The sequence below is a fragment of the Gavialis gangeticus genome, unplaced genomic scaffold (assembly GCF_001723915.1).
Source record: "Gavialis gangeticus isolate Ggan-Ray unplaced genomic scaffold, GavGan_comp1, whole genome shotgun sequence".
Classification (NCBI taxonomy): Eukaryota; Metazoa; Chordata; order Crocodylia; family Gavialidae; genus Gavialis; species Gavialis gangeticus.
Genome location: NW_017729034.1, coordinates 10,777,648 through 10,792,136, shown reverse-complemented (window position 1 = coordinate 10,792,136; position 14,489 = coordinate 10,777,648). Strand labels below are relative to the sequence as shown.

At 47.8% G+C, this 14,489-nt stretch overlaps 1 protein-coding gene and 1 long non-coding RNA gene across 2 annotated transcripts in view; one reads left to right on the top strand and one right to left on the bottom strand.

Moving 5' to 3' along the window:
* Positions 1-14,489, bottom strand: part of LOC109304371 — a 47,556-nt gene that overhangs the window by 19,948 nt on the left and 13,119 nt on the right. The window lies entirely within an intron of this gene.
* The window catches only part of HGD (homogentisate 1,2-dioxygenase), a 67,517-nt gene continuing 62,142 nt past the window's right edge, over positions 9,115-14,489 (top strand). Inside the window, exon 1 of the mRNA XM_019526860.1 lies at positions 9,115-9,379. Coding sequence (XP_019382405.1) covers positions 9,365-9,379 — 15 coding nt within the window. The 5' untranslated portion in view covers positions 9,115-9,364. The remainder of the gene's footprint in view (positions 9,380-14,489) is intronic.

Sequence of the window (14,489 nt, the reverse complement as noted above, 5' to 3'; positions counted from 1 at the left end):
CTATACAATTAAGCTTGAAAAGGGATACCCTTTGTAAGGAGGAAATGAGGTAGGTGATTAGCTCATCAGGGCAAGTATGAGAACAAGAATGCAAGGTTTTCATTATGACGTCACATGAAACAAGTCAAATGCCTACAGCAATGATTCTCAACCAAGATGCAGGGCCCCTTCGGGTGTCACCAGATCTTCTGAAGGGTCCCCGAAGGTGTAAGGAGCTAAACAGATAAACTAAGCAGCTAAGCGCCGACTCAGGCTTAACCCTGCTTGGACCATCCCGCATCCCGACTGCTGCTAGGAAGTTAGCACTGTAATATATAAATTAGTATTTGAAATTGGGTCATTCAATTCACACAAGTTATGGAGGGGTGCCTTGAGTCCAATGAAGGGGCATACCTTGAGTCCAAACAGGTTGAGAACCACCAGCCTTGAGAAACTAAAGTGCATTATATTAAGTCTGTTACACTGATTGGCCAGACATGCAGTCTTGTACTAAAAATCATGATCTTCTCCCTCTTGAGAGAGAGAGAAAGAGGGAGAGAGGGAGAGAGATTCATAAGATCTACATTTAATGAAGCCACATTGACTGGCATTACTTATATTTTTAGCCTCTATTTCTTCATTGATGGAGTCCTGAATGAACCATTTCACTATTTTGCTCAAGACTGACATCAGGGTAACCAATCTGTAGTTCAGTAGGTCACACCTTTTATATTCTGGAATTTCCCCAGCTTTCCAGGAAAAGCTCAACTGAAAATTGATATGAGTAGTTGCAAAAGCTCCTTAGCTAGTTGCTTGCAGACTCTTGACTGTATCCTGCTCAGGGCTATTAATTTGAAAGTGTTTAATTCTAACAGATTGCTGTTGCTCAAGCAGGCAAATTTAGCCTGGAAAACGTTCTGCTCCATGCACAATATCACATGGAATGGATATATCTACCTGCTTTACTCCAAATACAGAAAGGAAATGCATTGAAGGTGTTGATATTTTCTATACCATTGTTTATGCTTTTTGCCACCTGCATCTAGCAATGAACCTGTGTCTGAGACCCAAGGACCGTTTTTGATTCCCAAAGGCTAGTTTCTGTTTTTAACCCTATTGGCCACTGGGATGGAATTGATTCTTTTAGCTTCCCTTATCAGTTGCCTACATTTTTAAATGTAACATATTCATTGTCATTAAGTTTCATAACTTATCCTTTTTCACCAATCTTTGTTTAGCAGGATGAGGTCCAATATTAAATCACCCCATGATGGGTGCTTTCGGTACTAGGAAAACATAATTAATTATTAATAAAAACCCTAAGGACATTTTATTATTGATCGTATGAGATGCACAGCCAATATTTCCCAGCTCAGCCCTTCTGAGTAAGACGTTGGGATCAGGATGAGGAGTTTTATAAGAGCATACATTTAGGGAGTGCAGCCATAGCAGTAACAGTGATGCCTCTCTATTTGGCTTATAGAAGTCAGGTGCCTCTATTTTGGAAACACAAATTCACCCACCATTAAGCAGCTGTCTCATCCACAAATCTCAAGAGTGAGACCAAAGACTGGCCCATGAAGATATTAATTCCTCTTCTCTCCAGAGGGGTTTTCTTTGGACAGAGCAGTCCTGTAATAAATACACCTGTGACTTAAGTCAGATGATGAAGTATGATGAGCATGCCCCATCCATCACCATCTGAGTCTCAATGCAACATATTGAATGCAAACTGACATATGTGGGAGCAAAGCTTGTGGGCTGTACCTAAAGGTTGGGAGCTTCTGTACTGGAAATAAGCTACTTAAAAAAGAACTTGAGAGTCACCACAGATAGCCTCATCATAAGCACTGAAAGCAAGTATATCCAATGAATTTTTAATGCAAAAATGCAGCAGAAGAACAGGGCACAGCACCCAAGGTTCTCTCCCAGCAGAGTGCCTGCCTCACCATGCTGCAAAGTCAGGCTCCTTCTGGCTCATTTTCTTCAACCCAGAGTTCTAGCATCCATTTTCCCCCAGTGGCTCACCTTCCTCCCAAGGAAGAAGAGAGGATGCCCTGAGTCCTGTCTGGCCCACAGCCTGGTAATTAGAGCATTCTCCTGGTAAGCGAGAGATGTGGGTTCAAACCCTTCTGACTCAGTGACACCTCCAACTCAGGTCTCACACTTGCTGGGCAAGCCCCATACCCACTAGGCTATTGAACAAATGGTGGATGGGTCCCTCCTTTCCAAGTCTCTAATTCCTTAGGCAGACTATGCATATCCCAGACAGACCAGTATAGCGTGGCCATCATAGAGGACATTCTGGTTTTCTGCTACTCTGTCCTCTATTGATATGAAACCCAACACCATTATGTACTCTATTTTATGTCCCCTATTTTTCTCTTACCGAGAAAAATAGAGGACATAAAGGTGTTGGGTTTTGTATCAATAGAGGGCAGAGGACAATGGCCACCCTAAACCAGGATCACCGAACACGTAGACTGAGGCTGACCACTGCCAGCCTGTGCCATAGGCCAAGTCTAGGTGACTGTGCTGCACTGCTTTTGAGCATACCAAATAAGCCAAACTTAGTGACTTGGGGATCTTCCCAGGTCAAAATGGAGACACAAGAAGAATCCAAATGCCTTTAGTTGTTCTGTAGCAGCTGCATGGGGTAAAATAGCATTGTGTTTAGAGACAGTGACACCTAACAGGCTAGGTAAGTGTATATTAAATATGTTGGAGGCAGAACAAAATTTGGGGCATGGACTCTGCCAAAACAGTCGACACTTTGCTACTCTGTGCCCCACAAAAAAAATGTCCCAGAGAGACGTCAGATTTCAGAAGGCAAAGTAGGAAGTAAAATGCATAAGCAGCTCTTTCTACAACGCAGGCTATGGTACACAGAAGGTCAGGCCAGATGAGCACAATGAAACTTTCTGGCTTTACCATCTCTGGATCACTGACAGAAAGCAGGAGGGAAGTCAAGGTTGGGAATAAGTGCTCTCCTACCTCACTGTTGACCTGCAAGCTAACGTGTTTACAAAGTGGATATGCACCAACCACTGTGGGTTAAACATTTATTAGAGGAGGACAGGGATAGCTTTGAAGCTTAGGTCTAGGGCCTGGATCTTTCCATAACTGTTCAGACCTAACATTGACGCATCTGTTGTACAGATTCCACATATTACTTCTACTGTATGGGCTGAGTTATGGTCTCACCCCAGTGCCCTTGTCACAAAAGTCAGCACAAATCAGAAATCAGCTCCCTTGCTGGCAGTCCAACCTGAGAGGTTTAGGACAGAAAGGGTTTTAGAGGTCCTCTTCTTCCTAGCAGCCCCTCCTCCCGAAGTAGAAACATTTCAGCTAAAGGAAGTATGGGAGCAGCTGGCCCTTGCTGGTCCGTGCTGTACTTGTTCTAGGACTCAGAGGAGATATTGGTCTCCATTGCTGACAATAGGGGCCCCTCTTATGAACAAAAAACTGATAATAAGTAACATCTGTTTCAGGGAGCTCCAGAGCACAATGACTAGATTTTCCACTTGGATCTATTTTCAAAAACATATGCGTTATTTAAAAAGTCTGCTGCAAGACTGAAAAGAATGAACACCAATATCATTGTAATTTATAATATTATTTATTATATTGTGCAACCAGTGCTGAGGAAGACCCCACTGTTTTAGGCACTGTACAAACAGATAGCAGTAATGCTGCACTGGCCCCAGAGAGGCTGCAGTTCACGATTTGGCAATATACAGTGAGCATTATACAAAAGGTGCAGGGCCAGGGAGGATGAGGTAACAGGGACTTTGTGACTGCAGGCTGCTAAAGTGGGGCATTCTAGCTGGAGAAAAAAAAAGAGATGGGAGGAGGAATATGACCCTGTATCAAACACAATACTTCAGGATAAAACACAACAAGGCAGGTTTCTCACCCTGTCAGGAAGGATCCATTTCACCCCACTGCCTCCTACATATGTTTATACAATTGAGCAAGGGTCCTGGTTGCATTTTGAACCCCATGCTACACAGTGACATCCCCTGTGGCTCCTACTTGCCTCTCTGCCTGTGACATATGGCAGAAAATGTCACATCAGATTTCCAGCAGGTCTTGCTGCCTGCACCAATGACACAACCCATCCCTGCCGCTCCACGCTGCAATGGCACCATGTTCCTAGACAGTTCTGTTCAAGCCAGTCTCTTTTCCATGCCCTGCAAGTGTAGCCGAACTAGGACAACATAATAATATGCAGTCCTACAATCTCATACTGTGATTCCCAACAGCTTTTACATGTCATGCAAGACAGGGCTACAACAGTGTTTGGACAAGAGTTCTTTAAGAGATATATATGTGGTGCAGGCAGGGGTGATGGGCAGTGACTCATTAGGTAGTGCTCTACATCATTATGAAAGATGTGTATTTAAAAAAGTGCCAGAAACTCCAGCTTGGATCTGGACCCCATTGTACTAGGCACTGCACAGTACAATGCAACCTCATTATAACCACCTGCAATAGGGGGCTGTCTCATGGCCGGTCTAATCACTGGCCCACCCACCTGTCTAGGGCAGTCCACCCACCTACTTTGCCTGCCACACCTTTGATGTAACCAATTAGTAGTTGTTTATAAGGTGGGAGGCTGCCCATTTTACTCTCTGATGCCAAGGGTATAATACACGGATCCAAACCTCCCCTTATATCATGTCCCATGCTGGATGGTATCACTATGTAGCTCTGGCCCCAAGATAAACCTCATTCCATGCCTGCCTGATGTCTGGACCCCACCTGGATTCCTCCTACTCAGGCAGTCTAATTTCTGCCTTCACACTGAGCTGTAAGCTCCCTGAACCCTTCTCCCTCCCAGCAATGGCTCCCTCTGGGACCTTTGGCCACACAGGCCCTGGCCTCAACTCCAGGCCGGTTGGAAACCCAGGCCCTCGGCTCTGGGCATCCCTCACAGTTGGTGCTCTGGCCCTGACCGATCTGGTCCTAGCCCCAGCATTGACCAGTCAAGGGTTTCTCTGATCAGGTTAAAGAGCTGCTCACCCTCTCTCCCTCATACAGATCCACCTTCCTGGGCCCCTCCAAACTCAGCTCACACCCTCACTGGGCCCAATACACTGCCCCCTCACTAGGGCTCTTGGCCTTACATCCCTTGGGTCTCAGGCCTGATTTCATAGCGATTAGGGCTGGAAGGGACCTCAGAAGATCATCAAGTCCAGCCCCCTGCCCCAGGGAAAGGAAGTCAGCTGATGACATGCCTGGACCCCTTGCCTGTCCCCTCTATGGGATAACCCACCAACTCATGGGGGCTGAGGCTATACGGTTCCCCATACTTGCTGTTCACTAGGGAGGCACTGGTGTGGCATTTCCTGAGGACCACCCACCACAGGCAGCCCCACTGCACCAACCTACCCCAGCAGGGTGTAGTTTTAGGTCATGACCCTAGACCAGGAACTTCCTCCATCCCCATAGTTCCTACCCTTGAGCTCCAGGTGTTGTGGGAGCAGCAGCTGCAGCTGGGCAATGTTATCCCTCTGACTCCCTACAGCAACTGCCTGCTTAGTTCTGAGGGCCTGGTTTATAGTGAGGCTGCTCAGCCCCATCCTCCAATCCAGGAGCCCTCTTCCGGTCATGTGCCTGCCTCGTTAAGCCACACTGCACCTGGGGGCTGCTCCACAGCCTGCTAACACCTCTTAAAGTGGCAGGCAGCAAAGGCGCCCTGCCATACCAATCTTGTTTACAAGGTTTCAGTGGTTTCAGTGGAAATGAGCCTCATCAAATTGACCAACCCTGTTATAGCAAACACCTTCCATTAATTAACTCTTCTCCTACTCCCATGGGAGTATGTTATAAGGAAGTTGCTTAAGCATATGGTCTCCACTCTGCAAAGCATACAACTCATGAAGACCATTAACACACCTACAGCCTGAGCAAAACACCACAAATTAACCCTTACAATGGTCATGTACAGCATAAGTAGAAAGCATGTTTGATCATTATATGTTACTACATGTCACATAGGCCCCCTCTTTCCTGCAGCCTGGGCAGCTCATGTGGCTGCTTTCTTGCAGATGAGGCAGCAGCAAAAAAAACCCCACATAACTTAAAATGCAAACACACTGAATCCAGTGTCACACCAATATGCAGCAGATTTTACTCTCCCCTGTCTATTATATCACACATAAACCACTTGCCTTTACTTTCAAAGGCCCTGCCCCAGCCCCACATCATGCCTCATTCAGCATGGAAACATCGTCTCTCACCTCTGATCGGCTCATGTCACCAGACTGCATTGCCCAGCCCTTAAAATCTCAAACAAGGGCATTTGTGCCTTCTCCTGCTGCCCCTTCTGGCTGGGAGGAGTTCACCACAAACACTGGAAAACCACCTCAGCATATTCCATTAGACTCCTCCCTCAGGCTCTCCTTTGCCACCCGGCTAACAAAAACCATAACAGCCTGCCTCTGTGATATACTGACCACCTTGCCCGACTGGTTCTTAATACTGCCCCTTTGGTTTCTCTTTGTCTCCCCAGGTGTCTTCTCCTGTTGGCTCATGGCTTCTACTGCGAATGGGCTCTATACACGTGCAGGGAGGCTGCTCTAATGCACTGTAATTACAGTGCATCAGAGCAGACTCAATAGAGTCTGCAGGAGCGTGGTAATTACTGCTCTCCAGCAGACTCCAGTGTCACATGTATCAGCGTCCCCATACTGAAAAATGGTGGGGGGCACTTTAAGCTAAAGCTCATTTGATGAGTTTTAGTTCAAAGTGCCCTGCCACCATTTTTCAGCATGGGAACACTAATATGTGTGATGCTCTGGGCACTTTTAATTAGTGTGGCTTGTGGAGCTGCACTAATTAAAGCGTGTCCCCTCCCAACTTGCTGAAGCACATCTATAAACGCCCATTGTTTCTTCAAGGCTAGAGCCATTTTTTCCATCTGTTTCTGTGCAACACTTAGCACAATGGGGTTCATGACTAGGGCTTCTGGGCCTGCTGTAGTAGCAATGGCAACACCAATAATATAGAGAAAAGGAAATTGCTTACTGAAGTCAATACAAAATCATGTGTCTAAATTTTAATGCCGCTGGGCTGTGGTCTGTGTTTTATAGCAAATCACAGTTGGGTCCCAATAACTGTTCTGGCATGATACAATACAGCCAGATTAAAGAGATTTTGTTTCTTGGGCTAACATGGAACCAGAGGCACCAAACTCCCCTATTGCACATGCACAGTCCACAAGGTCAGAAGCTGCCTGTCAAGCAGACTCTGGTAGTCAGACAAGCTCGCTGGAGTGTGATGGCATTCTTCCTTAGGCTGGGTACACTGCTTCCCCACATTTCTAGCCCCAGCTGATTTGGAAAGTGAGAAACTCACCACTGGCCCAAAACATTAAGTGCTACAAATAGATAATAGATGCTCCCTATTCCTCATTGCCTCCATCACCTTGCTGTGTTTTTACTCACATCTTTCATTTTCCATTTTTCTTTTTTTCTCCAGGATTTCATTTCTTTCTCCATATGGAAATCATTATTTTTGTTTGTTCCTGAGAGCGTGGTAGGTGCTGTGAGAGAATATAGCTGTTAACCCAGAGGTGGGCAAAATACAGCCCGTGGGCCACATCTGGCCCACCAAGTTATTCTGTCAAGCCTCCGGCAAGTCCCTTGGCTCCACCCAGCCCAGGTGTGGGGGGCAATCCCACCTGTGTTGCGTGCAGCCAGTCCCGCCACCCCCAGGCACAGTTCTCAGGTATGCCAGGAGATGTATTCTGTGGGGCAGGGCAACACAGTGGCAGGGTCAGGGTGGCACAGTGGACTTGGCTTCCCAGAAGCCTCTGTGGCAGCAGCTCGCTCTGCCTTCATACTTCTGGCTGCCACTGCCAGTGTCTCCATTGCTGCTGGACATGGCCTCACTGCCAAAGCACCCTGGCCTGTACACCCTGCACCCACCGCCAGGGGTGCTGCATGGAGGGGGCAGGCAGGCAGGGAGACTGGCCCAGGATCCCTGCGGGCAGGGTGCACTCAGCGGGGTGGATGGGATGGGGCTGCAGGCAGGTGGGGAGCAGCATTCAGGAGCAGGATGGGCAGGTGGGGTTGGGGCCAGGGTTGCAGGGCAGTGACAGCATAAGGCTGGGGCCTGGGGCAGAGCTGCAATTTGCTGCCCACCTGTCCCTGTGATGGGTGCCAGTTCCATGGTCCAATCCCATATGCCTGGTCAAGTGCATCCTGCCCACAGTGGTCCTGGGTGAGTCTCCATGGAGACCCTGCCCACTCACTATGTCTAGCACCCTCAATGATGGGTACAGGGCAGATGGGCCAGGGCCAGATAGGATCAATTGGCAGCTCCCTGCCCTCCCCTCCCCCCACTTCCCTGCACTACACTGGATGGTGTAAACAGCTGTGATGGGGGGCCAAGGCCAGGTCAGAACTGGCACCCCCAACCCTCAGCAGCTCACCAAAACTCCTTAAGTGGTTCTTCAGCCCAAATAATTGCCCACCCCTGTGTTAACCCCAGCCCAATACCCACTTGTGCAAATCTATTTTGCCTTCCAACATTCCCTTTTCCAGTGCCAATCTGGAGCTGTCCCGAAGAAAGGAAGAAAGAGATGCAAACTGTATTTTGCCCATAAATTTGAAAACTCTATATTCAGTTGATTTCAACGAGCTTCTCCAGTCAGTTGGACATTTTTTATAAACCTTCTGGGGAACTTTCCCCCTTTGTTTTTTGAAGAAAATGTCAGTTTGGACATTAAAAATGTTTTGACTTGCTTTAATCCATAGACTGTTGATTTCTTCTTCACTTTTGGAACTGAACAGCTGCTGCGTGCTGCTTCACAAATGCAGCCTGCCACACTACAACTTGGGACACAATCCCTCTCCCTCCTTCTCACAGCACTAGTTTGAAACAGAATTAAGAAATATTTGTAATGCAGCCTGATATCTGAGGATGAAAATTGCCAGAGGGGATAATAATAAAAGATCCAAATGAAAGCATTTTAAAAGATGTATTTCCTTTCCCCTAAAAAGCTGCCTTGTCCTTTAAGAGTCTTTTTTTCCCCTTTCCTTGCACATGGATAGCATTCCTCACTTTAAAAAATGCAGGAGAATGGAGAGAACAAGGTCCTTCCCTCTCTTCCTCAGACCCATCCTTCGATTGGTTCAGAGAAGAAAGGCCTGTGTTTGATTAAACCCAGGCTGGGTTGAGTAAACAGTTTGAAAACTCTCTTGGACTTTCTGACTTGTCAGGCAGACAATTTGCAATCAGGCCAGTGTCATTCCCGCACCTATCCTCACCAGCAAATCAGCCAGAAGACTCTGTTGGTAGGAAACTCCAAGAGATTATTTTGGCCAGCCACCCACTGTACCTTTGGGTCCCCTGGATAGAAAAAGAACTGAGGAGAATGGCAGAATTGAAGGTAAGTGATTTGGATGCCCCAGACCCTTCTAGTCCTGGGGAGAGTGCATGGGTGTAAGATTTCCTTTCTTGCCTATCTTCTACTCCAGCACCTGGGTGGCAGTTCCATGATCCTTTAAAGCCCCAGAGAATGGGTGGAGGGGAGGATGGGGAGGATGTTTTTTAGGATCTTGTTTGAATTTGTCTGCAGTGAAGTGCCTGGTGCATGGGGTGGAATGGGGGCGATCAGCTAGCAGGGCTGGTGGGAGAGGTTGTCTGAGGCTGATGTCCAGATGTAGTCAAGGAAGGGTGATTCTCTGGCCATATATACATCTCATCCATTCAAATTAAAGTCCTTCTATTTATTTTTTACATGAATGTCACGGTAGGGTTTAAAGTCTGCCTCCCTCAGGAAGGAGGATTTTGCTGTGTTTCATCTGAGCTGTTTTGAAAGCCCCCATGATCAGACTGTCCCCATTAGAGAATCTCACATCTGGATGCTTGTGCTCCCCCTCCTCCCCCAACAGCCACCTCCTGTGCTGGGGCTGCTGGTGGGTGTTTCCCAAGCAGCCAATGAGATTTGCCCTCCCACATCTGCCCAGATGTTGCAGTCTCTACATTAACCCCAAAGCCACCAGGAAAAAGATCAGTTTCCATGCTGTTGGAGCTTCTTCTACCATTGAAAGTAGTAGGAAGCACCATGAGTCAGGACTCCTGAGTTCTAAACCCAGCCGTGCTACTATGTCCCTAGTGATAGCTCGCATACCATCTCCCCTCTCAGGCTCGGAGTCCCTGTTGGCAAGATGGGGACAGTGATAAGCGCCCATCTCCCAGCCAAACCACAACGCTTCAGTAGCAAATGAAAAGTGCAATGATAGCCTGCAGTGAAAGGGCAAGATACCATTCCTTATGAATAGAAATATCTGAATCCTGCACCAGAGCCATGGTCCACCAAGTCTGTGACAGTACCTGGTTGCAGCTACTTCTGAGGAAGGTGCAAGAAACCTTGCAGTTAGGCAGAGGTTATGTGGTGACCTGATTGGTCTGTTTTACAGCTCTTGCCAGAGTGTAACAAACAAGTTCTGTGCCCTGGGTAGCAGCAGCCAGCAGGGGCAGTGATAGCAGCTGGGCTGGTGGTAGTGGCTGGGGCTGGCAGTGCCAGTAGCTGCCATTCTTTGGTTCCAAGTTGGTGCCTGGGGCTGTGCCCCAAGTGCTAACCCCTAGTTATACTGTTGACTCTTACTCTGATAACTCTTGGTATTCCTGGCATCTATCTAAATGCCCAGTCCTTTAGGATGCATGGTTATTACAGGGCACTGAGTTCCAACACTGCACTGTGAACCTTTTCTTGGCTCCACATTTTCTGCCTCTCTGTCTCACCAACAGTCCGCTTGTACTTGTGTTCCACATCAGGGCGAGCAGACACATTCCCTTCCTTCTTTACTGTATCATTCACTATTTTTACATTTCTACCACATCCTTCTGACTCCCCATAAGTCAGTCCTGATCTCTCTGCTCTCCTTCCAAGGTCTCTCCTCATTCTTGCTGACTTTCTCCAAGCCCCCTCTAATCCTGCCATGTCCTTTAGGTCAAGCAAAGTCTGCAGGTCTTGCAAGGCTTCCACAGTAGGATACAGCAGCCTGGACATAGTAGAAGCCTGTTGCTGTCAGAGAGATCAATGTCCTTTCAGGAAGAGTAGGATCTCTCCAAAACTTGGAAGTTCAGAATTGAAAACCTTCTGGTCCTGTGAACTACGTGAATGGTTTGGGGCCAGTCCTCAAGACAGATCCCATGTGCAGGGTTGTTCTGTGGGCTGAAGCCAGTGCAAGGTTGGTGTGTAGATCTAATCTGGTGCATAGGCTTGGTCACACACACTGGATCTGGCTGAATGCCCCTCACACGCGTTTCATGGCACACCAACAAAATCTAGCATATAGGGCCATGTCATCCAACCCACGGGGCTCCCCACAGGTCTGGAAACTTGGCAGCAGGGTAGCTGCAATTAATGCTGCCACCAGTCCCTCACCATATTTTTGGAGCCTGGGGAGACAGCGTGACAGAGGTTAAGCATCATTACTCTGAAAGATCCAAGTCTGCCTTTTAAAGTTGTGTGGAGGTAAACACCAAACACAAAAGTTAACCCCCGCTTAATAATATGTACCATCTGCTCTTCCAGCCAGAGGTGCCTGCTTCACTAACAGCACAGCCACTGTTCACACTAGACAACGCACCACAACCTGAGGGCAGGGAGCAGTGTGGGTATGCTGAAAGTGCATTGTCTGTGGTGCATGCAGACTGTGCTCCTAGTCAGGTGTGCGTCTCTATGGGAGGAACAGCAGATACCTCCTCTTCATCACCTTGTCTATTCATTGCATTGGTCAGTGTGTGCTAGATGTATTATGTGCAGTCCAGTCTTAACTGATGAACACAGTGGTGTTTTTGTGTATGGACGAATACATTATTCTTCAGTATCATGCATCACTAGTTCATAGAAGAATGTATTATGCACAGTGTTTGAAGAGGGGCATTAATTATATTCCAGGCTGTTTATTCAGACTTCAAAAGCATTTTTTCCATGCCTGCTGTCTAATCCATCTGACAAAAGGTTATGGTTTATAGGTCAGTGCATGGCTCCCAATGAGAGCACTTCACTTTGTGTCCCAGCCATTTAAATCAATGAGCATTCTTTAATTTTTTATGTTGTGCTCAGCTTTCATCTCTTCTGTTTTATTGAAAAATGTCAAAACAAAGACGAAGTATAATCAGATGAATTCTTAAGATCACATTTACATAATATGCTGCAGGATCATGAGAGAAATAATAATAAAAATCCCCCAAACAAAAGCTGGAAACATTGCAAACTCTTCTTTTCAGAGAAATCTCCTTCTTAGGTCCCTAGAGCAGCCTCTCACTAAGCTTCTTATCTACTTGGGAGCATTTTAACCATTTTGATGATAAACTGAGGACATGTAGCTGTTAATAACTACCCAGTCTTGTGTCGTAAAAGGACTTAGTGAAGGAGAGGATTTCAGATTGGTGTGTTCCTAACAGGCCTAAAAAGTCTTTCATTTAAAATTTCTTTAATTGGAAACATGGGTCCTACTCCCATAACTCCATCTGGAGATGCTACTACTGGATAGGCCTTCACAAAGTCCCTCCACTGAGCCAATCAAGTACCACTGACCTAGGTTGGACTGAAGGATCAGAACAAGGTGGGCGGAGCAGAATAACAGGCAGAAGAGTCAACACAGCTATCAGCAGCAGGTGTAGGATTCAGCCCTTCGGCCCTGTGTACATTGCATCCCCGCTTCATTTTTTTAAATGGTGACAGGAATTGGTGCTGGAACTGCTCCTGGAAAAGGAAGCCTTCTGTTTAACTAGACAGCTGACTCGGCCATGGGCAGCACTTGCTTCCACCAGTCTCTCCCCAACATGGGATGGGAGGATGGGATGGAGTGCACCGGCAGCAAGTTTGCAGATGACACCAAGCTGGGGGGTGTAATAGATACACAGGAGGGTAGGGCTAGGATTCAGAGAGATCTGGACAAATGGGAAGATTGGACCAAAAGAAATCTTATAAGGTTTAAAAAGGACAAGTGCAAAGTCCTGCATTTAGGACAGAACAATCCCATGCACTGGTACAAACTGGGGGCTGACTGGCTGGGCAGCAGCTCTGCAGAAAAGGACCTGGAGGTCACAGTGGACAATAAGATGAATATGAGTCAGCAGTGTGCCCTTGTTGCCAAGAAGGTGAACAGCAAACTGGGCTGCATTAGCAGGAGCATTGCCAGCAGATTGAGGGAAGTGACTCTTCCCCTCTATTCGGCACTGGTGAGGCCACATTTGGAGTAGTGTCCAGTATTGCCCCCCACCCCCACTACAGAAAGGATGTGAAGAAACTGGAGAGAGTCCAATGGTGGACAATAAAAATGGTTCGGGGGCTGGAGTACATAACTTAGGAGGAGAGGCTGAGGGAACTGGGTTTATTTAGTCTGGCAAAGAGAAGGCAGAGAGAATTTAATAGCAGCCTTCAACTGCCTGAAGTGGGTTTGAAAGAGGATGGAGCTGGACTGTTCTCAGTGGTGGCAGACAACAGAACAAGGAGCAGTGGTCTCAAGTTGCAGCAAGGGAAGTTGAGGTGAGATGTCAGGAAAAGCTCTCTCACTAAGAGGGTAGTAAGGCACTGGAACAGGTTACCCAGAGAGGTTGTGGAGTCTCCATCCTTGGAGATTTTAAGACCAGGTAGACAAAGTCCTGGGTGGGATGATCTAGTTGGGGCTGGTCCTACTTTGAGCAGGGGGTTGGACTAGATGACCTTCTAAGGTCCCTCCCAAACCTCATTTTCTACAATTCTAACCCCAGTCCAGCAAGAAGACTTCAGTCTCAATGTCCTGTTCAGTGCCCGGCTGCTCTGTAAAGCCAATTAACAAGGCAGCCAGTTGGTGCCAAAATTTTTCTGATATGGCCGCCTGCCTGCCAGGACCCGGATTTAGACCTGCTGAACTGCAGTCACACAGTGACAGTTCCATGCATTCCTGGTAGTGTGGATGGCGTTCCCCTCAGTGCAAACATGTAACAAGCAGTGTTTGTGCCCTGGGAAAACTATGCAGGGGAGCAGGACAGTTGTGGAGAGGGGCTTGTAGCAAGGAGGTGCCATTGAGCTCTGGAGGGGTTGAGGCTCAGAAAGTGTGTCGGAGGTGGGGCAGGAAAATCTTACCTATTCCAGGAACTCATAGCCAGTCCCTGGGTTTTTTTCTGCTGTTTGCTGCTACCACTGTTGTGGCTGCTGCTGCAACATGGCCTGCTCCCTAGGGTGACCACCTTTTAAAATGTACAGGGAGGATACATGCCTGCCTTCCCCCTCCCTCCCCACCCCTGCAGCACAACTGGAGCAGAGCCAAGTGGGGAGGAGCAGATGCGGGCTCCCTGCCCTGCTGCCTTTGCCCCAGGAGCCCCATGCCAGCTGCATGCCCCCTGCCTACCTGGCAGCAGTGGGGGGCACAACTCCCATGCCACCGCCTCCCCAGCTGCTGCCAGGCAGGCAGGAGGATCATCATCATGGTGGTGCGGGGCTCCTGAGGGAAGAACAGCAGAGTGGGGAGGCCCGAGCCTGCAGTGGGCAGCCCACATCC